This window comes from Aulonocara sp. 'chitande type north' Nkhata Bay, linkage group LG1 (genome assembly GCF_057382095.1).
Source record: "Aulonocara sp. 'chitande type north' Nkhata Bay isolate Kocher_YH1m ecotype deep benthic linkage group LG1, A_spYH_male_GT1.1, whole genome shotgun sequence".
NCBI classification, from domain to species: Eukaryota; Metazoa; Chordata; class Actinopteri; order Cichliformes; family Cichlidae; genus Aulonocara; species Aulonocara sp. 'chitande type north' Nkhata Bay.
The window spans coordinates 9,080,593-9,103,256 of record NC_141344.1 but is presented as its reverse complement, the minus strand read 5'-3'; the positions used below and the strand labels follow the sequence as shown (position 1 = coordinate 9,103,256).

The 22,664-nt window shown below is 40.8% G+C and overlaps 1 protein-coding gene across 1 annotated transcript in view; it reads left to right on the top strand.

Annotated features, from left to right (window-relative positions):
- The first annotated feature begins 96 nt into the window (after positions 1–96).
- The window catches only part of wtip (WT1 interacting protein), a 36,751-nt gene continuing 14,183 nt past the window's right edge, over positions 97–22,664 (top strand). Inside the window, exons 1-2 of the mRNA XM_086260194.1 lie at positions 97–2,042; positions 10,696–10,797. Coding sequence (XP_086116320.1) covers positions 545–2,042; positions 10,696–10,797 — 1,600 coding nt within the window. The 5' untranslated portion in view covers positions 97–544. The remainder of the gene's footprint in view (positions 2,043–10,695; positions 10,798–22,664) is intronic.

Here is a 22,664-nt window from a genome sequence, read left to right as displayed (position 1 = left end):
TAACCACATTCCAGAGAGGCGCAGCGCATCCCGTCTCCTTCCCCGCATTCCTTTCACGCGAACGAGTCCCCTGCATTAAACAGCGTTTTGTTGAGATTTTTGCGCTCTTTGTGCGCTCAGGCTTGCACACAAATGGTGTTTGCAGCATATACGATTATCCGACCTACTTTGATTTCTTGCACAGTGGCCGTAAAGGAAATCTAGAGGAAAAACCAACAAGGGGAAATTCCTCCGCGCAGCGCGCCGTTGACTGTAAAGACCTTTCAACTTAACAAAAACTGAAGTTGACAAACGTATCGCTGTCGGCTGAAACTGTGAGAAAGAGTTTGTGTTTTCGGCGAAGCGGGGGAAGCAGAAGAAGACGATGCGGCTCTCGGCGGGGTTTGCGGGCATGTAAGTGGTTTTCTGTGAGTGAGGGACGGCTGTACGGCGGCGTTTTGTTTTGATTTCCATGTGAAACGCAATTAGTGCTCCGCGGTGCTCTATAGTTTGGCTCGCGCAGCGGAGCGCACTCTGAACTTGTTTCTCTCCTCGGAAGCACAACATGGAGCATTACCAGGAAGATTTGGGACTCCGGGCCACCAAACTGATGGAGGACCTTTCTTTGTATGATGCGTACCAGGACGGGATGTACGATGCGAGGAGAGACTTGGTGATTAACCCCGATTTAGACTTTTCGGCTCCGGCACTGGTTGAGCATAAAGCCAAGCCGATGAATGGGACCTCTGTGCTTCACCAGCAGCATCACACAGTGGAGAATTTCTCGTCCGGGAATAAAGTGTACAACGCGGCTCCAGTGCGCCCGGTGAATTGCAACCGGACGGTTCCTGTGGATTTTTGCGCCCCTCAGAGGGACGCGGTTTATAACGAGGATGGTTGTTGCACCAAATCCGAAGTAGCTTTGCCTTGTTATACAGGCACTTCCGAGAGACACAGGAGGTACTCTCTGGAGGTGCAGGGCCACAGGTACAGCACCGGCTCCACCTTTGACGGCGTGCCGCTCAATAAACCGGTGGCTGTGCCCGGCAACAGGTGCAACAGTGTCTGCATCGCCAGCAGCCACGACGGGAGATATAACGCCACCAGTCCTCGCTCCAGCCTGGCATCTTCTCTGTCTTCTCAAGAGCAAAGCAAGCATGCCAGCCCGAGGTCGAGCATCAGCAGCCCGCGTACCAGTCTGGTGGTACCGGGTCAGGAGAGGTACACGAGCCCTAGATCTAGTTTGGTTCACTGCGAAGGAAACAGTGTCCTCAGTCCCCGATCCAGCTATGCAAGCACCGCCAGCGACACGAGTAAACACTCAAGTCCCCGGGCCAGCCTCAACAGCTGTGACTGCTGCAGCAAGCCCAACAGCAACCGCACCAGCGGCATCAGCATGGGCTACGACCAGAGGCACACCAGCCCCAGGTCGAGCACTGCGAGCCAATATTCCTTCACTACCAGCCCGAGATCCAGTTACTCTGACTCTCGGTACGGGCCCGTGGTCAACCAAGATCTGGAGGGAGTCTTGCACTCAGCGCCGCTGGCGAGTCCTCGCTCCAGCATCTGCAGCCAGGACGGGAGCGCAAGACCGGGGACAAGCGCAAACTGCGTGGTCAGCCCCCGGTCGAGCATCTCCAGTCACAGCTCCAGAAGTTCCCGCAGCTCCAGGGGGTCTATGAGCACCTATCCGGATCTGCAGCTTCCTTCCCCTAGGTCATCCATGCTGGGAACCAGTTTACACGAAGATACGCTGCTGCAGGAGTTTGGAGACTCCAACGGAGTTCAGAATCGCATCCATCTCCAGGGGCTTTCGGCAGTGCCTGAACCCCAGCAGCAGTCGGGGCAGACGGGAGGGACCGCGGATATACCCTCAGGGTCGCCTTCCTCTTATAGTTATGTGATGCCTTCAAAAACGGCTTCCTCGGGCCAGAGGTTTAAACTACCTTACCAGGTGACCCCCAGTCGAGAGAGTGGACCAAGCCAGGCGGAGAAAAGGCTGGAGGCGCTCACCTTGGAGCTGGAGAAGGAGTTAGAGATGCACATGAAAAAGGAATACTTTGGTAGGTTTGTTTTTGAAACACACAAAAATACTATTAGCGATGGCCGCAAACACAAAATCACTGGGAACATAAGTCTGTGTTGCAGAATCAGTTTATTGCCATTGTTTATTACACACAGAAGTACAAATTTTAAACAAATACGAAACACAGACTATACATCATTTTCCTGCATAAAACACCCGTGTCAGTGTCTCCACAGCTGGGATTTGTTGCAAGTTGCACTAAAAATTTGTGCTTGTTAAGGGCACAGTGATGATGCCTGCACATAGGTTTGCAATGATATTTCCTAAAACATTTTATGATTGCAAAATTAATGCCATTTAAATATTTCACTTACTCTTAAATATAGAGTATTAATCTTATAAGGCACTGAACACCAAGGCACTAAACTTGCATGGCATAGCATAACTACAATGTGACCTAATACTATATGTTTTCCCAGTTTGCAATCCTTCCTGTATCACTATTATATTTTGGTGGTGAATGGGCATAAGGGTTTGACTCTGTGGCTTTCACAAAACCCTTTTCTAGTTTTTTGCACATATTAAGCAATAAAGGTCTTGCATTAACTTATAGGCAATCAAGATAATTTTTTCATTTAACATTTGATTGAGATTCTGCCTTGTTTCATGAACTTTTCCTGTCTAATGGTTGTAAAATGTGGTCACAGCAGCTCATACAAACAGCCCAATTTTGACCAAGGGCAAGGCATGATAACAATGCCAAAGGGCAGACATCTGCCCACTGAATCTACAATTCAAGGCAACTATTAAAAGAGTATTTTTCTGTGCGGGCAGGTTTATTTATAGGTTTGCCATCTCTTCAAGGTCTGTTTGCAACCTGCTAAAGCTATATCACCACTAACAGCTCCCTCTCTGGCAGATAAGAGTGGGTTTTGCAGGGCAATACTAATTTCTGTCTTGGCAGAGCTAACATTTGCAGAGCGCGGCACGTTGCTGAATGGAACCTTCTGTTCTGCCAGGTCATTCAGAGCAGTGTGGTCCGAGTTTGTTAGAGATTGCGGTCACTGTGAGCGTTGCGATTTAAAGAAAGGCCCTCCCCTTGCCGTTTAGACTCCTTAAGATGCCCTATGTTGAAAATTGAACACGTGGTGGTTACTTTATGCTGCAAAATCTTGACACTAAAACAGTTTGGTTGACCAGCAGCAACACAGCCACAGAAAGCCAGCTGAGGAAGTTTCTGTCTACCTTTTGAATTAATAGCCAGACAAATGGCTGCAGACGAAGAGCAGTAGTTTGTTTTATAGCTGGTGCACTTGCTCAGAGTGAGTCTGAGACAGCTGTTGATTTGTTCCAGAGAAACAGGTTAAAGAAGGAGGATGGAAGACAGGAGGGTGAAACGAGGAAGACAGCAGTGAGGGGAGCAAGAGAGATAAAGAAACAAGAGGGTGGAAATAGATAGAGATGGGGAAAGAAAGGAAAGGGAGGGAGAGAGAAGAATGCAGTCAGACGCTCCTCACATCGGGTCCAATAGAGACAGCTCTGTTTCCGTAGCGACAGTGGAGAAATTGATCGCTGGGCCTTCTTTTCGGGGGGCCCAGCACTGCTTGCCAGTGTCCCACTCTGCCCACTTTGCACTGCCGGCTGGCTCTTGTGTGGCCTCTGTTTGTTATAGTGGCAGAGGAGCTGTGAATCAACAGCTGGCCCGATACAAGCTTGCAATTGAAGCAGCAAAGTGAGTGAGGCCCACCCCACCCTTTTGCTTTGCTGTCCCTCCCTCTCTACCACCACCACCTTAAACCACTGCCTCCCCACCCTGCCTCCCCCGCGAAGCCCTTCATTAACCAGCCAGTGGGGAGTTGGGCAACACCAGACACTTGGCACACGATCTTGGCTGGCGGGCCAGACATAGTTGGTGGGGGTCAAGTCTGATCACCTGCCTAGAATTATAATGGCAGTAGTCATGCCCATGCCTGACACACACATGCTGACTTGTGGACAACAGCACACTGTGTGTATGCTGTACTGGACCCTACGCCTGTACTGGGAATGCACACTGCAGCTGACGAGATTAGAGGTATAGATTTTTTTAAAAGTCTCACTTTAAGTTTTAAGCCTAGATTGTCCGCTGAAGTGTGAAAAGCTACAGGAGCATTCACAGTTCACCAGGGCAGTCGCTCTTGAGGAGTTTAACATGTCCCCCTCCACACATGGTGGGAAGTTAACTGTGTTATTCATTCCCAGTGTGCACCAGACTACATGTGCTTGTTTACAGTGCTGTGAATCACAGCTTTCTCTTCATCCCCTCTCCTGCATCTGTCTTTTGTTATATTGTCTTTTTTTTTTAGAGTAGGTGTAAATCAGGATTTGCTATAATGCCCAGGACTGTAAACCTACTCTATGTGCAGTAATGGAATCTCTCCATTGCAGACGTGCAGAGATTTTAAAGCATCGGAAGTGATGCAACGGGCGACACAAACTAAAAAATCCCTCTGCTTGTGCTACAGGTTTGAGCCTCCATTTGTTTGACTGAAAATCTTCATGTAACCGACTCATATCTACAGAGATTGGTTTGATATTGTGCCTTAAGAAGTCCAACTGACTTCACACTGAGCAGTGGTTAAAGTTTCATGAATCAGGCTGTGCAGGCCTTCTTACAACTCACAGCACGTCCGCTGTTGTCTTTAGTGATGGTAGAGAGGTGAAGGACCAGAGTGTTTATAAAATACTCTCTAATTTACCATTTTAATGTCTTTTAATTATATTAGATCAGAATGGTTGGAGAGATTTTCTTCTATGTGATCTTCCACACTAGAGTTTAGTGTTTTTTCTTTTTCAGAATAAGTTGTAATTCAAATGCACTCACTTATTTCACTGTCAGTCTAATCATTGCACTGTGTGCTTACTACACCACTGCCATCCACAGTTCTTGTAGTGTATATAAAAGATGGATGTAGCTGAAATTGAAGCCAGCACAGAAGCGCCTTAAATCGACCAGCAGGGGGCGACTCCTGTGATCTATGGGAAGTCTTTATGAAAATTGCTCTTTCGCTTACTTCCTCACTAGTTTATGGCCTCAGTTTGTAGTTTCACTTCTTATTGGATACAAAACATATTCATTTTGCAAAATGTGGTCTTTTTTATAGGCAAAAAGGATGATGAAACATAGCATAGTTTACACTATTTTTGACAAATCACTAGCTGATGAGATATGGGCCTATGTGTCCCCTGCCCCTTACTTATCACGCCTGGTTTCAAAACATCAAGATGGTGATGACAAATGTTCAGTTTGAGGCTTCACATTCGACCTTCATGAACCAGTGGGTGACATAATGGTATCTACGGCCATCTTTATTTACAGCTTATTCTAAAATCAAACATTACTGCTTAGTTTTACTGCATCCTGCGAGTGCCAAATGGATATGTTGTGAAATGGGCACATGAGATGTTCAGCTCCCTGTTTTAAATGACTAATAAAGAGCACTTCAGAGATTTTCCCAGCTGCTCTGTAAAGGAATAACCACATCCTCACTCATGAGACCCTTTCGCATTTTTCGCGTGTGTTCACCAAAACACATTTATGGTTGACATTTACATGTCAGTGTATGAAATCTTGACAGTGCTACTCACACACAGTAACTGCAGTATAGTTGCAGCTAGCGGGATTAAAGCAATAGAGGTAAATCAACGTAGCTGCATGAATAAATCATAGGTTTTCAGTTTAGCCGTTGGGTAGAGAGTTGAAGCCAAAAAGTCATGTTAGTAATTTCTCAGCTATAGATCACTTCTGTGGGAAACCAATAAAAATAACAACGAAGGAAGGAGCCGGAGGGTTATTTAAAAAACAAACAAACAGCCTAAAACCACTTATGAATCACATTTTCTTGTTATCAAGAAGCTGGATAATGTGTGTAAAAATAGGCACACGTGGTGATGTGAGAATTGGAAGTGGAGGGTATACACGAGTCTTTTAATCCGTCAAAAAATTGTGTTGTTTCACTAAACTTACACACAACCACCACCACATTTTGAGGAGTACAATGCAGAGAAGCAGCGATTTGGGTTATCGATGTTCAGGCAGATTCACAGTAAGTCACGCAGTGCAGAAATCAATGCACAGGCACCATGTACATCACGCTGTAATATGAGCTGAGTCACAAAAAAGTCAGTAGAAAGGAGAATGTTGAGACTTTCTTACACTCACCTACACATTTCATGCTGATGCATATAGTCTTAGTATAACAGGAAGTTGGCTTCACTCATACAGTAACATTCCTATCTGTGAAGTATTACTGCATCAAAAGACGCTTGTCCAAGTTATTCATAGTTGTCATTCCAAATAATTGGAAAAGGAAGTTCGCTGCTCTGATGCAGAGCAGAAAGGAAACAGAACTTGGTATGAACATTGGAGTATGATGCTAACAGACTGTGGTTTATCTCTTTTAAGCACCCTGGACCCACCCAGACCTTATCAGTTATTAAACAGTGACCTGGTGCCTTTTTAGCAGGTCGAATTAAAACAATGCAGCATTACTATGCTTCATTTCTTTTGAATCACAGTTGTTGGAGATGTAGGTGAGATTTTTTTAGTAACGGCAGTAGTTACTGACTCATTGGTTAAAGGCTTCCTCTTGTAATTACAGTTTTCATTCGATGGATGTAAAACTTTACTGGAGTTTTCAGATCTCACTCTGGCCTGGTGATGGTTGTAAGTGAGATTTTTTCCAAGAAGTGTTTCTTGATTTTAGAGCCTTGATGTGGAGCAGTTACTGAATGAACTGGGGATATTTATCGAAGTAGGAGGATTGCTAAGGCTAATGTGGGCTCAGACAGCGTAATACGGACTCCAATCACTGGAGTCAAACACAGCTTCACGGGTCCTTTATAACACCTGAAAAGCGGAGCATGTTATACATACAGTATATTTTTTTTACCTTCTCTCTCATGTTACAACATAGATTGGGTAAATGGTGTTGAGCAACAGAAGCATGGAGTTCTTTCTTTTTTTTGCACAAGGGTCAGATACACACTATAGGATTGACAGACCATAACGTCACATACCCAGTTTTTGTGCAACCAATGAATCATGTCAATCTTATTTTTCTTTCTTTGTTTTTTAGCCTTTACTGAACACAAAACCGCTAATATCACATACACAGTTTCAGACGTCACTGCCTGTTCACATTCTTGTTCTGGTACACTCAAAGAAAAATGCCTTATTGTATCTGTTGGCTTGTGTGTGTCACCATTTAACGTACTGCCCTTAACCCTTGAGAAGGGCGAATTTATTTGTACGCTTGTCTCTTGTGACAGGTTTGTACATGGATGTAATCATACAAAAATTAACTTTTAAAAAAAGGTTCAAACTTGGACACTAAATTCATTATATATGCCTGGATATGGACTGTCATTTGTATCGGCTTTTTCAGCGATAAAGACCACTTAATATCACCAAAACCTGATTTATGTTTGTACCTGAGCAAACACACACTGCCTCTTAATGTTACACCTTTAAATCTTTAAAGTACAAAGTTAATTTGAGGACCCTGTAATTAACCATTGGAGGTACATTAGTATAGAATGAACCCGCAGGGACAAAAATGTACTTCTTCTCTGTCCCTGAGAGTTTAGTTTCCCTAACAACTATTTATTCCCAGCTGTAATTGCTTGAGGAACGTCTGACGTGTGGCCTGTTCAAGTCATGACAGGATCTTTTTTTAATCATCGGTTTGTTACCAAAGAAATAGTATAATCAAGTCAGAACCTGGCATAACTGACTCAGTTAACTCCACAAAGAGTTGTGTAGAAGTGTAGGATTTAATGCAGTATGTGAATATAAGAGGGACGATTTTAGATTCTAACAGGTAGAAAGCAGCAAAGCAATTACATTACAGACTTTCGCATTGGCAAAATTGTCTGATCAGCTTGGATATTTTAAAGTTCACTCATTCATTCTTATCCCGCTATTCTTCCTGTTTTCTTAGCAACGAGTGCAGTCAGTCCAGGTTACATCAGCTTTTGATTCCAAATAATTAATATGCAGAAACACCTCAGATAACAAGTAAAGACATTTAAGCTGTGGGTGTTTTTGTTCTTTGTGCTCATCCTTTACCAGTTTTCAGTGTCACCGAGTCCTCCAGAGCTGTTATGAAAGTGAAATAACCCTCTCAGAAAGCCAGGAAATTCCACAAGTGCATCACTGAAAGTGTATACATGGTCTGATTTCAGAGATAATGAACCAAATTAAATTAGGGGTGTTGTTGTGGTGCAGCTCCCCTGTTGGGATCTCTTGAGAGATTGTGTCCTCTAGCCACAGTGACCCTGGACTCACCTCACCCAGACTTTGACCCTGCACTCGCTCAGGAATGTGGCCTAAGTGGAGGTTGTCCTGTGTGAGAGTTTGGAGGTTGTTAGTCTGCTGCTGATGTCTACTAATAATTTTAAGCCACTGTTTTTTTTCCCCCTCCAATTGTGTTTCTTCGCTAAAGGTCACAGCACTTTGTGTTGATGGTTAGTTCAGGCTTAAGTGAAGTGGCATTTGAGTCCATCACTTCCCCTCAAGGGCAAAAGCAGCATTGTAATCTGACGGATTGTTCTTGGACTTTAGGGACGGATCGAAATGAGTTATTTCCACAAACCGTCACATGGTTATTGCAGGATTCAACTGTGCTTTTACACTCACTGACCTCTCTGTTAGTATAACTGTTGAATTGCTTGTTGATGCAAATATCTGATCACATGGTAAGAATTTGATGCATTTAGGCATGGTCAAGATGACCTGCTGAAGTTCAAACCAAGCATCAGAAAAAAGGTGATTTAAGCGGCTTTGAACATGGGATGGTTGTTGGTGCGAGTGGTTCAAAAACTGGTGGTCTTACTGGGATTTTTTAATATAACCATCTCTAGGGTTTACAGATCTGAAAAAGAGAAAATATCCAGTAAGCGATTGTTCTCTGAGTGAGAAATGCCTTGTGATGATAGGGATCTGAAGCTTATTGCCCCACTGCTCTGAGCTGATAGGAAGGTTAACAATAACTCAAATAACCACTTGTTACCTTTGAAGCATGTGGAAGACAGCAGCATAGGACCACATCAGATGCTACTCACAATTTACACTGGCTTACCAAAATTAGACATTAGACTACTGGAAAAGTTGTTGCCTGGTCTGATGAGCCTCAGTTTCTGCTGCAACATTCAGATGGTATGAAATAACATGAAAGTATGGATCCATCCTGCCTTATATCATGATGGGTCCATGGTCTCATGTGGTGGTGTAATGGTGTCTGCAATATTTTGTTGCCACACTTAATGTCAACCAAACATCATTTAAATACCACAGCTTACCTGAGTATTGAAGCTGACCATGTCCATCTCTCTCTGACCACAATGTACCAGTCTTGTGATGATTGCATACAGCAGGATAACGTGCCCTGTCACAAAGCTCAAACTGACATGTTTCTTTGCACATGATAGTGAGTTCACTGTACTCACCTGGCCTCCACTATCCCATGCAAAATTCAGGCACTTTTTTAAGTAAAAAGGAGTCCAGCCCGGTACTAGCAATGCGTACCTAATAAAGTGGGCAGGAAGTGTATGTAGAAAGGAAAAGATGGGAGCTGCTCATAAAAAATTAGTAAAATCATAGAACATCAAATGTTACTATAACAAGGACTCCACTCCAGCGGATATATTCACGCAAGTAATGTCAATAACATTAAAGTAGTCAAAAATGTCTTTTAATTTTGAGTATATTTTACCATTCTTTGAATTATTTAATATCCATGTGCATGAATGTAGGTTTATAGCTGCTTATCATGTCATCTTCGTTTACTGGGTTAAACTTTATAGGTGACCACTGCGAGTTTGGCTTCATGATCCGAGCAGTAATAAAATGCTGGTTATGGTAATAACTAATATACTATAATGAAGGAGGAAACAGCACCACTATGAGTTGTAAAGTCTTTGCATGTGTCAGTTTGGTTACAAAATATTTATGATAACCAATTAAGTAAAAACAACATTGGCCCGTTTGAATACAGCTTTTCACAGCAGGACAGTAGAAGAGGATTTTTCTCTCCGCCCTGTCCTTTCTAACAATCCCCTCACTTTTACTGCATTTCCTGTCAGTGCATTTTAATGTAATCATCAGCTTTCCTGATCTAGTCGGCTTCAAACAGTATGATGTAATGCATGGAAATGACAGGAGTCAAATGTGCACAACTAAAGTAGAAATCGCTTCATGAAATATGACTTTAGAATTAATATTCAAACACTAAAATTTGCTCTCTGTCTCTAAAACCTGAACATCTGTAATAATCTCTTTAATGTTTTAATGCTCCGAATTTCATTGTGATATTGGTCTTCAAAGGCGATCAAAAGCTGCCGAGGGAACTGTGTGATATTCTTAGCAGATTTATAATTTTGCAGTGTTATTCATTTGCATAATTAAATAAATGTGCAAACACATTGACAGGTTTCCTGCTGTGTAACAAGAAATGTGACAGGATCAAGTCCAGTAATTGTTCCTTATGTCAGAGTCACACACAGAACAACACAGACTGTGTCTTCACTGGACCATACAGACCTTTTCAGCATCAGTGCAGTCTCTGTCCTCACAGAATCGCAGATTTGTTCTACTTTTCCATTAAACTGTTGTCCTCATCATCATGTAATTGACTCACTGTCTCTAACAGGTATTTGTGTCAAATGTGGGAAGGGTGTGTATGGAGCCAGCCAAGCGTGCCAGGCCATGGGGAACCTCTATCACACAAACTGCTTCACCTGCTGCTCTTGTGGTAAGTAAGGCAGTTATTTTATGGGTGTCTATTATGCTTTTTACTTATTTTCTGTCATACATAAACTGTTACAATGGTGGATGCTCATATTCAACATAGCAACAGTTTCAAATAATGAGTTTATTACCCTAGAAGCCCCTAGAAGCCAAAAGTGCTGGGTATAAGCACTCTGTTTCAGATAGCGCTACTTTTTGCAGTGTGAATGTGGTTATTGAGGCACCTAGAGAAATGTGAAAAACTCTAAAGAGCAGATGGTGATATTTTACATGACCTTTCCTAAAAAAAAGTCCTAGAAATATCCGTATTATGTGTCAGTGTCAAAAACATGTTGCCATCTTCATGAGAATTCTCTGCAGAGGTGACACCCAAGACATCTTATTTCAGCTTGTTGAATTTCAGTCATGCACTAGGGCTTCTGTCTGAAGCATTTTTCTACAAAGTCTTGATATGCGGGGTATGTGTGAAAAAATGTTACACTCATGGTTTATGTAACACATATGTGGAAAAAAACCATTTCCAGATCAGCAACGTAGATTTATAGATGTTTCGTGAGCTATACGTTGGATTTCCCGTCCCTAGACACTATAAAACTAGTGTAAAAGGTCAAATTCAGTGAGTAAATCTAATCAGCATCTTCACCTAAATATGTAGAATGCTACCTGTTTTCTTACCTTTTATCCTGTTATCTAGGTCAGCGGTCTCCAACCTTTTTTGCGCCACGGTCCGGTTTATGCCCGACAATATTTTCACGGACCGGCCTTTAATGTGTCGCGGATAAATACAACAAAAAAAACTAGTAACGGTGCTGAAAAAAAGAAGATTTATTCATAACACACGTGAAAAAACCCAGGAAAACCGAGTTAACGATCAAAACGATAACAAAATAACGCTGAAAACCAATAAAAACCCTGAAAACCATACATTTCACACCTGAGCCTCAACTCTCGGGGCCCAGTACCAAACGACTCGGGGGTTGGGGACCGCTGATCTAGGTGAAAGAGTCATAAGTCATGGTTACATCCTGGTAATGCTAATATTTGACTTTGATTCCAAAGAATTTATATGCATAAATATCTCTGTTAAAATTTCTCCTAAATAAAAAACAATCTCCAAGTTTTATTGGTCACTCTGAGCATCTGCAAATATTGTAGCAAGATGAAAAAGGTTAATATTAATTTTGTCTGTCTTATTGCTAATCAAGAAAACAATAAAAGTAGCTAGTCTGATGTGCCTGTATGTTAGTTTGATGTGTCTCTACTCTAAATATGAAGACTGTGAGGCTGTTTCTAGAATAGGGCTGTCAAACATAAGGCCCTGGGGCCAGAATTGGGCCCAACTGACTCAAATCTGGCCCGCAGGATGGATTTGGAAAATGTGAAGAAGAACAGAAATTTTGGACTTTTAACTGTACTTTCATGTTTTACAGTTTTTCCTGACATAAAAATCTCCCCCCATGGCCATTCATTCCTCACCAAAGTAATTCATTTATTTCTGTAATTTTACACTATGCTAATTAGCCATGCAGACTGAGTTACAACAAATAGCTTGTTGCTTTCAGATGCAGCTGGATGCAGCTGTCAGTCTCATATCGCACACTGTTTTAACTCCCTAAATCAGCTCGTGTAAACTTGCCCACAGCCTTCAGTGGAGACAGTTTTAAAGTATTTGGTCTGCGTGGATGATGATATTATGAGAAGTGAATCACAAAGCGATTCTGCATTAACCTGATAGCAGAGTGATTTTTTTCCTTTCTGCTTAGGAAAATGGTGACCTATTACTTAGTCTCACAAATCTATAATGCATGCGTTGTTTTTCCAGTTGAGGTAAATAGCTGTCATTAACCCCTTTTAATGCACGCCTTTCTATTTAATTTTACACTACCTGAAATCCATCTGTACTGAACTCAGTGTCCAAATGTATGCAGATGACACAGTCATTTATGTGCATACTAGCTCTAAAGAGTAAACTGCATGAAGCAATGGAAAAAACATTAATTGCATAACTTATTTCATACAGAATCTGTCCAAAACCATAAGCATGTTTTTTTCTATTAGAAGAAGCAACTCCCCTCCTCCCGAAATTGTTGCAAAAAGGGCAGAAGGTACATGATATTCGGTATTGTAAATGTCGATTCATAATTATTTTTACCCCCGCAGAAATACATTACAAAAATATCTTTTAAAATAAGCGCATCCTTGCTCATTTTGAGACATATATATAATTTAAGAATTCAAATTGGTTCACAGCTCTCACCCACCCACTCTCCCCAACATAAACACGGTCATTTAGAGTGAGTAAAGATTGAAAAGCTGAGCAAAAATCAGGTAAAAACATTAACATAAAAGTGGCAAAAACATTGTATCTATAAAGGGCCATTGAGCACTGTGTTATATTAATTACTTGAGACACCTGGGTCTGTGTTTGTATTTTGGTTTGCCCAGCTTTTGTGCTCCCTGGAGAACTGATCATTTCAGGAGTGTGATGTCTCAAATGTGCTAATTCTTACAGGCAGCACCAGCCGTGCTGTAAGCTTCTGCCGCTGCTGTCTCTGCCTAAAAAAATCATCATTAGTATCACCAGCTTGCTGTTAGATCTGGTGTTACAGTCTGGATCAAAACATCTGCTTCTTAAAATAATCCCCTAGGCTGGTGTCCGCTCTGTAGAATAAAAGGGCAGCAGCTCTCTGCAGCGGGAACAGGCTAATAATGAAACAAAGAAATAAAATGCTGACATTATTTAGTTTGTAAGGCTGTAATTAAATCTGTTCTCGAGCTCCAAGGACAGTATAGATTGTGTGTGCGTGTGTGTGTGTGTGTGTGTCTTCTGGACGCCCCTGACACTCGACTCCAGCCCTCTTCTCCCGTTTCCTGGGGAAACAAGAGGAAGATCTTGGGAGAAAGCTTTTTAGGCAGGTTCCATTCATATGTGTAACTATACATGGATACCGATCCTCCACCTCGCCCCCTCCGGCTCTGGAAGAGCTTCCTACAATTTAGATGTAACCAAAGCCACATACTTTCCTATTTATTGTGTGCTGGAAGAAAGAGGGGCCAGAAGCTGAGTGTCCAGTTGCAGAAGTTTGGGTGTTTAATGTGGAAAAGTGGCTTCTGGCTTGGTTAAGAGCTGTTTTAACAGCCTTGATAACTTTTTTTGTGGGTTCATTTAGGAGTCAGTGTTCATTGCCAAAACAAAGGAAGACACTGGTTGTTCTCGACATTTGGTCTTTCAAACAGACTTATTTGTAAGACAACCAGATAATTTCCTCTGAGGGCTAAAAATACCCTGAAAACATGCCTGGAGTACTTGTGGGGAGCAGGGTAGCTACATAATAAAGCAGTTATGTGGAGCGTAATTGCTTTTAGACAAAAAACAGCTCCCTGGAGAATTATTGTTGCGTTTATTGGAGAAATCATGTCCACGATTAGTTAACAAGTTGTCTTTTGTGCTTCATGGACCATCTCTCCTCTAAAGATGGTTTATTGGTAACATAAACTCTGATGTTTCATTTGACCTCATGTGAATGGGAATGTTTTCTTTTAAGCAGTGTTTTGAAGACCTCTGAGAAGTTTAGTTTCAAAGTGCCTGGTCTTGTCATAACACAATCCAGTGATTTATCGGGAATTTCGTGCTTATGTCCCCTGTTTGTTTTTCGGGTTCTTTTTCTTCTTTCTGGACTCTGAAGCTCCAGAGTGAGGTTGAGTTTGCTGAGACATTGCTCACTGGTAGCCTTGGGCTTTGTTTAACCATGCATAATTGAGCCCTCCTCTTGGCTTACTCCCATGGTTGCACCCTTTTTTCATGAAATGGCCAAGAATGCAAACCCCACCGCCGCCACCACCACTTCAGCCAACCTTCCCTGGAGGACCTCAGTCAGACAGTCACAAAGTGTACCAGACCTGCTTATCAGAGGGGGCAGGCCTGGCATTGGCACACGTACGCCAAAGTGGATGCAAATACATGTCCACAGGAGGACATCTTGGGTCTAATCAGTTTGAACTTTGACTTTTTAATATGAAATATCTTATTTTTCTTCCTCTAGTGTCCATCATGCTAAGTAGTAAAGTCAGTCAGTCTATGCCACAAGTTTCTGATGGCTAAAATATAACACACATATAATGTTATCACACTTGGTCTGTAAGTCAAATCAACTCAAGTAAAATCAGAAAAATTGTAAAACCTAAGGTTATGGTCTACATAATATCAGCACAGTAAAACTGACAAAAGCGTTTAACCATTGTCTTTAAGTAAACTTTAAACATGAGGTCTTATTCTATTTCTTACTTACTGAGTCTAATATTTAAAATTAGAAAATGCAAAACAGAAAAACCTGTAATCTTTTGTATTATCATTGCTCTTGCTATTTTTATATATTATTAGCTACCAGTTGTATATAAAAAGGCATTAACAAGTGTTATTTTAGCAATAATAAGCATCTGCCGAGGTATCTATGGTTATAAATAGTGCCACTGAGCAGTGAATTTATTCATATCTGCAGCTTTAATTGTTGGTCAGAGCATTAAACATTACCCTGAACTGACTGGATGAGTAATTGTTATGCTGTTGGACCTAGCAATGCTAACCTTAGCCACAGTTTGCAGGAAAAAAAAAAGTCACATTGTGTCCTTGCAAAATGGCACAAACATTTAAAATTCAAATTTTATTGAAAGATTTGTTTCTAATGACTGCTAAATGCAAATCTAATTATTATACAGTAAACTCTGTTTTTTGAGAGCTTTATTTTTCTTTCTAATTTTAGTTTACGATATTTATTTTCCCATTTATATTTGGCATGGAAAACAGGTGTCAAAACATCCCTAATGGACATATTTCTCAACGTAAACACAGGTTAATCGGGCTGAATGTAAAATTTCAGGATGGGCGCGAGACAGGGTGTCGATGAAAAGAAAAGAAGTAAACACTGCACTTCAGACTGGATGAGCAGACTGTCAACCGCAAAACGCCCGATGACTCATTTGTGTGCTACACTGAACCAAAAGGCAGCAACTCAGGGGCTTGAATTTCTTTAATCGTTTACCGCCACAAGTTGCACCTGCAAGGCACTGGAAATCATTCAATTTTCTTTTTTGTTTTACTCCTGAGGTCGTACATGTCATATATATGCAAACTTGTAGTGTTATTAGAAGAAACTGGATGGATGGATAATGAGGATAAGGCAACTTCATTCATTAGTAATCATGCTGGGTAAATATTTCTTCATAGATGCAAGCAGGAGACAACTGTTCTCATTAGCAGGTGGTCAGCGAGCCGGCAGCTAACGAGCCTGTAGCAGCAGTATTGTGTTTGTGACACCCTCGGTGGAACCCTTTCTGCTTTGTTTGGGCTTGCATTTAAGATCCTTCTTTTATTATAATGAATAACAGGAAGGCTGGATGCTGTGAGACATGTTGGAACAAGGATGTGTATCATAACTTTGCCCTCAATTTGGGCTGCAGCTGCCACTTTGATGTTATTTCTATTCTAGGCAAGTTAGAGGTTGATTCAGAAAAATGTGGAAAATTCTATTTAAATACTTCAGACAGGTGATCTGTTCATTGCCAGTCATGCATGAAAAATGTAACTATTTATTTTTAGATTTTTTTTCCTCAATATTGTTTTCATTTACACAGCGTTATAAACATTTTGTTGCACAGCAGATGTCACCTGTTGCTCACAGTAGACCCGTGCTGTATTTTTTATATTTTATTTGCTGTATTATACCTTAACACAGCAAATAAAATATATGTATGGATCTCTTTTTAAGATATATCAAATAAAGATATACATATTACTTTGTCTGCTTTTACGTTATGAAAGCACAGAAAATGCTAAATGAAAAATAATGATACATCACAGACTAGAGCACCCCACCCTCCACCACCTCAAATGAAAATAGGTGCCATTAAAAACAAAATCACACAGCTTATTATTTTTGACAGTAAACAGAACAGATTTCTCTTGTCTGCGTCAACTGTCTTATTTTGTGGACAGACTCAGTTGTCCGCTTGCTGGAGGCTAAAAATGTGCTCATTCTTTGACACAATCGTACTAACGAAAAGGACAAATATTATCTGACTCTACCAACCAAAGCTCTTCTGCATACTTTGGTATTTGAATACTGCTACCTTCCTATCAGCTAAAAGCAGTCTAGCCATTCTTCTGTGACCCCTGACATCAACATTTAGACCAGCACTCTCTGAAATAGTGAAATAGATTTTGAATAATAGTTGAAAATCATTGAAATCATCTTCCTTTTCTATTCTGATGCTCAGAACTCATTTGAACTTCAGCAGTCTTGCCTTGACCTTATCTACATACCTAAAGATGCTGACTTGCTGCCACGTGATTAGCTGCTGAGATAGGCGCATTAAGAAGCAGTTAAATACCTGACTAAGTGGCCAGTGAATGTGCAACATTCAGATTGATTGTAGGCCAGAGACATGGAAAAGTCAACATTTTTCAATGGAAACTCATTTGCTTTTGGAACAAGGACTCAAACTTATTTTATAGACACAACGAACAACATTTGGTTTATCATTGTGTGGCCTTCGCTTGCTGTATCTCATTCATTCTTGCTTTAAACTGGAGGATATTATTAGGAGTTTCTTTTTACAAAAAAAAGCTTCTTTTTTTTTTGCACATACTCATATCTCTCCCATCCACACATCATCTTTTTCTGCACAGCTGAAGACATGCAATCCTTAGCTGTTATCCTGCAGTTCTGTTGCCTTTCGTCTGCAGTTATACATTACAACTCAAAGGGTAGACCAGCAATTTGAAGATCTTTATCTCTCGTTTTGTCCACACAGAAAGCAATGAAATGTCTTGCAAAGATCTGACACTATTGCAATGTTCCTCTTTTTGGAGGTGAAACCTGTCTCTTTGCCAGATGTTTTGCCCTGAACTTTTGCGCATACCCTAGAAGTCGGAGCTTGCATCATTTCTGACTTCTGGATGACTCAAAACTGGGAGTAAATCTGTGAGAACAGTAATCAGAGCATAACATCAAGACAGTGCATGTGTCTGTCCTGGTTTTAGTATTGTGTGGCTCAAAGGGTGTGGTGGCAATTGGTCAAAACAATGTGATGCAACCATATTTTTTTGTTACATGTTTTGTTTTTGTAAATTAAATCCTAATATTTAATTAATCTGTTATTCAGCACTAAGTTTAGCAAGTATCTGTGCCTATGATGTAGTTAAGGAATGCAGTGACCAACGTTACTCCCCTTTATTGATAAGCTTTGCTTCAGAAAATACATAACAGAGCAAAACACTAAAGTTTGAGTCCATTTTTATCCACAGTCTATATGATGTTAATCTCCACTGTTCAGAGGTGGATAATATGCTTACAGCAGACTTTGCTGTAGCCTCCGTGACTGGGGTTTCTCTCAGAATACCAAAAACATGAAGGTCTGCAGAGGCTTGTGATTGCATTGTATGAAAAAATCAGTTTGAAGTTCCTTTGTGAGCCAATCACCATATTTATCTGTTCCTGCAGCCAGGCAAACGCTCTCGTGGTTTCTCTGCCAGAGAGAGAACAGAGTGACGCCTTCTGCCAGCACATTCCTCTCTGTTAGGCTGGTTTATTGTCAGTGACAAAGCGCGGAATTAAATTAAAATACAGCTAACAAAATTTTCTGTTGTCTTTTGATGTGAATGTAAAACAATAAGCTTCTGTATGTACTGAAGCTCTCTCCTTGTAACTGCAGGCAGGTCCGTGCTGTCATGTGAACTGTTTATTCTGGCTAATTGACCTGATTAAGGAGCCAAACTCGGCGGTGTGATTGGTTTTCAGATGCTCATCAGTACCACCAAAAATGTCCAACCTGAGGATGTGTGACGGGTTCACTTTACCCTTTTTTGTAAAGCTCAAATTTGTTTGGCCACTGATAAAATTTGACTAACTCATAAAATCTTAGAGGAAGTAATAATACAACTATTAACCTTGGGAAGTCATTGGTTTTCAGATGCTATTTATATTTGATTAACTGCTAGCAAGAGCAGTGTAAGAGCGAATTTTCTAAGTGCACTTTTAGTAAGCACGTTTTGCCACGGGATAAACTTCCTCTCAGAGGGGAACAGTTATCTCGTGTTGAAACACACCAGCAGGCGTGTCACCAGTAGGAAGTTGACAAATACTTCTTGTTGGAATGTGACCTGATATGATCCACTTCTGTGTCAGCATTTGCTTTAGGGATGTAGATGTTTCAGCTTTTCTATCTGGTCAAAAGGTCAGCTCAGTAGATCAGCAATTCAAAGGTTAATGGTAAAAGATTATATTGTGCGTTGTCTGTTTTATGCTGACAATTTATTTTACCGTATTAGACCCAATCACCAAGAATGTAAAGGGTTTAAGCTGATTGACATCTGCTTAATTGCTCTTACTGGCTTATGTTTGACTTCTGACGTCAATGCAAACGCAGATAACAACAGTTTCACAAGTTCAAGGCAGCAGCGGCTTGAGAATGCAGGTGCCACTGTTACTCCACCAGGTACAAAACCTAAGTGTATGATGGGAAACGGGATTCTATGTGATATGATATGTGACAGATCATTAAGGAACACGATTGTCTTCTTCATATCGTTTTGCAATTGGTTTATATCTAAAGATCTTTAGATAGAAAGAGACAGGGCCAGCAATCAAGTCTGGGGAGATCGTCATGGAAAATGTTTTAATAATATTTCATCAGTTTTTAGAGTGTAAGGCTGCAAAATCAATGGATCAGTTTCAACTGACAGTCCAAAAAGCGTTATGAATTCATGTTCACTCGCTGCAAAGTTTTGAAGTTCATTTTAGTTCATATGTATTTCGTCATTTAAAAATTATGGACACTCAAATGGACAAATTAAAAGGACACACTGTTTTTTTCTTCTTCTTTCTTTGCTTAAAGTTTGTGATTATAAGTGTTTGTAACCTCAGTAGTCATGATTCATGATTTCTGCCAAAGCTGGAAAGCCCTACTATGAACCATTAAAAAAAATAGAGGCTTGGTTTTCATTTTTTTCTACTAAAGAAATTATTTTGTGTCAAACTCTGAAATGTTCCCCTTTCTCTTCGCAGCATGTGGCTGCTATAAGCTCAGCTGATGCAACTGAGCTGCTGCAAAGAGAGCAACACCTTTTAGGCTGCAGTTAAAAAGTCTGCTATTGAGGTCTTAATTCAGACTTCCATTGTTAATGGACTGGACTGGAAAATGTCAGTCAAACTAAAGAAACGTAAAGCATGCTTCATTTCTCTACCCATAGTTTAATTCATCATATTTATGAAAACTTTATTATTTCCTTCCTTTAAATCTTCAGCTTCATATTCAGTGCACTAATCCAGGTAAAGCTATCAAGCCCAACAGTTGAAAAAGTCAGTAACTTACCATTGCTGCAACAGAAAATTAATGTTTGTGCGTGCGTGTGTGTGTGTGTGTGTGTGTGTGTGTGTGTGTGTGTGTGTGTGTGTGTGTGTGTGTGTGTGCTAGACATATACCATGACTAGAGAAGTAACACTTTTTCACTCTGTTTAATAAATGCCTGTCCTTAAAAAAATCAAAAGAGATAACACAAAGATTTTCAAAGTAAACATATCATAATAATTCCTCAATGTTCATAAAGTACTATCCAAAGGGGGGACTCTCTGTGGCTTTGGAAGTCTTGGGTCGAGCTTCATGTGCATACCATGAGCTCAGGTTACACTGAAAGAAATCCTGTCATCTTCACTTCTATTTGAACTCCAGCCATGAACTTAACCTTAAGGGTTGGATTTTTTGTCAGTTTTCTAGAGTTGCAGAGAATAGTCGACACATGTCCTGCATCCAAAATGTACAAAAGATCACAATTACATCTGTATCTTATCGGTAGGAAAAAATTATTCAGACCAGAAACAGCATGCAACTTAACAAAGTCACTGCAACGTGTTAAATCTTCTTTTTGTATTATGCAAAAATAAGATTCCTACATTCTCATTTTGGTAGTCATAGAAAAGGCCACATCTCCCACATGATCCAAGGATGAATCTCAGACACACTAACATTGTGTAGAAAAAATACACAGCTCTCATTTTAGGTGAAAGCGTCTAAACAACCTGGATGCCCAATGAAATGATTTCTATCCTTTCAGTGAAGACGAGTGACTCCTGCTGGGTTTTTTCTTTCTTTTTTGACTGAATAGGCTTAACCGAAACTGCCATACCAGAGGAAAATTTAGCCGAATGATACCTTCGCCATGGTGACACATCAGTCTTTATTTCCATGGCAACACCAGCATTCAAAATGCATGCACTAACAGATGAGCTGAGATTTGTAAATGACCAAAAATTGCACGCGGCCGTCATACGTGCAGAGGTCAGGAGCAGAAAGAGGGAGAGGAGAAAATCACTCATCATTATGTGTCATTATAAACCATACCAAACTCATATGCATGTGGTGTGCTGACGTTCATGGATTTTAAATGCTATTGAAAATTAGCTCTGTGCTGTTAGGCATGTTGCATACCTGTCCTTATAAAATATAAACTATGAAATTAAGTAAATACTATGACTGTGTAAATAACCTAACAAAATCAGTTGTAAACCTCTAGTTTCAAATGCTGTGATGTCAAAATAATGCGAGTATGGTTTGAAATTAAAGTGCCCTGTGTCAACTTTTGACTTAAAATTGAATCAATTGAAAATTGACTCCAGTTAACTAAATGTTTTTCTTTTTTTTAAAAAGTGATGGAAAAATCTGAAGTCTGTCAGTCTTTTTGATGGATTAGATGGTGGATTCATCAAAATATTAAATAAACACACCAGTTGCTGTCTTCTATATATACAACCTAAAATTAAACATACACGGTTGAATCCTCCAGTGAGGTGTCGGAGCGTGATTACGACTGAGTCATGGGTGCAGCTGGTTCCTCATGCAGAAGGAGCAGATTAGGCAGGCAAAATGAACCTCATGGGGAAGTAAGCGCTTGCAGCATTGGAAAGTTTAATCATAAAAAACTTTTGTTAAATTACAATCACTTTCCTGCTGGAAACATGATGCTGGTTATTTCAGTTTTGGGTGTAGCAGCAGAGCGAGGTTGGACAGAGTTTGCCCTTCAGAATAAAATAAAATCGGACACAAAAAGCTTTCGCCTCTGCAGCAGCCCTCTTTGATGCATTTGAATACACTCAATCAAGCACCCAGCTCAAGTCACCTTATATTTGCTAGTTTAGACACAAGGTTGTTTTAGTGCCTCCGCTTGAACTGTCGAATCTGTTTCTTTTGCTGCTGACATGTGGAGTGACCTTACAGCAGATTTTTTACATTTCTATTCTTTTTTGTGATGTACCATTATTTGTCCCTTATGCATTGATGTCCCCATCAATAGATACTCTTTTTATTTGTAGGTAGGTAATGAGAAAATAAGTTAGGAAACTTCACAACCCTGTCCATCAAAATGAAAGGCGATGACAAAGTCTAACACAACCTCTGGTTGGAACTTCTAAAAGTAATAACTAAGACAAGCAAGCAGAGTGAGACATGAAAATGAGAAAAGGGTTTTAAAGTAAATCCCAAACTGCACATCTAGCTAGTCTATGATGCCAGGATGGGTAAAATATGCTCAAGTTTACATGCAGTCAGGGGCCTAATGGGAGCAATTTGACTGAGCTATAATCATGGATCAGGCTCTGTAAAACCTGCAGGTAGATTGCAAAATATAAATAGAGCTACTGATTCAATGCCTTGCAGGACTGTGAGGACATTCGGCCCCTCTGCAGCAATGTCTGGTCACAAAAGGCCAAAGGAGCGAGAGGGAGGCATGGAGCCCTCCCCCTCTTTTTCTTGGTGATGGAAGTGGGCAGAGAGCGGGTGCTGGAGAGGTGCGGGGGGGATGAATGGGACCAGCTAGTGACC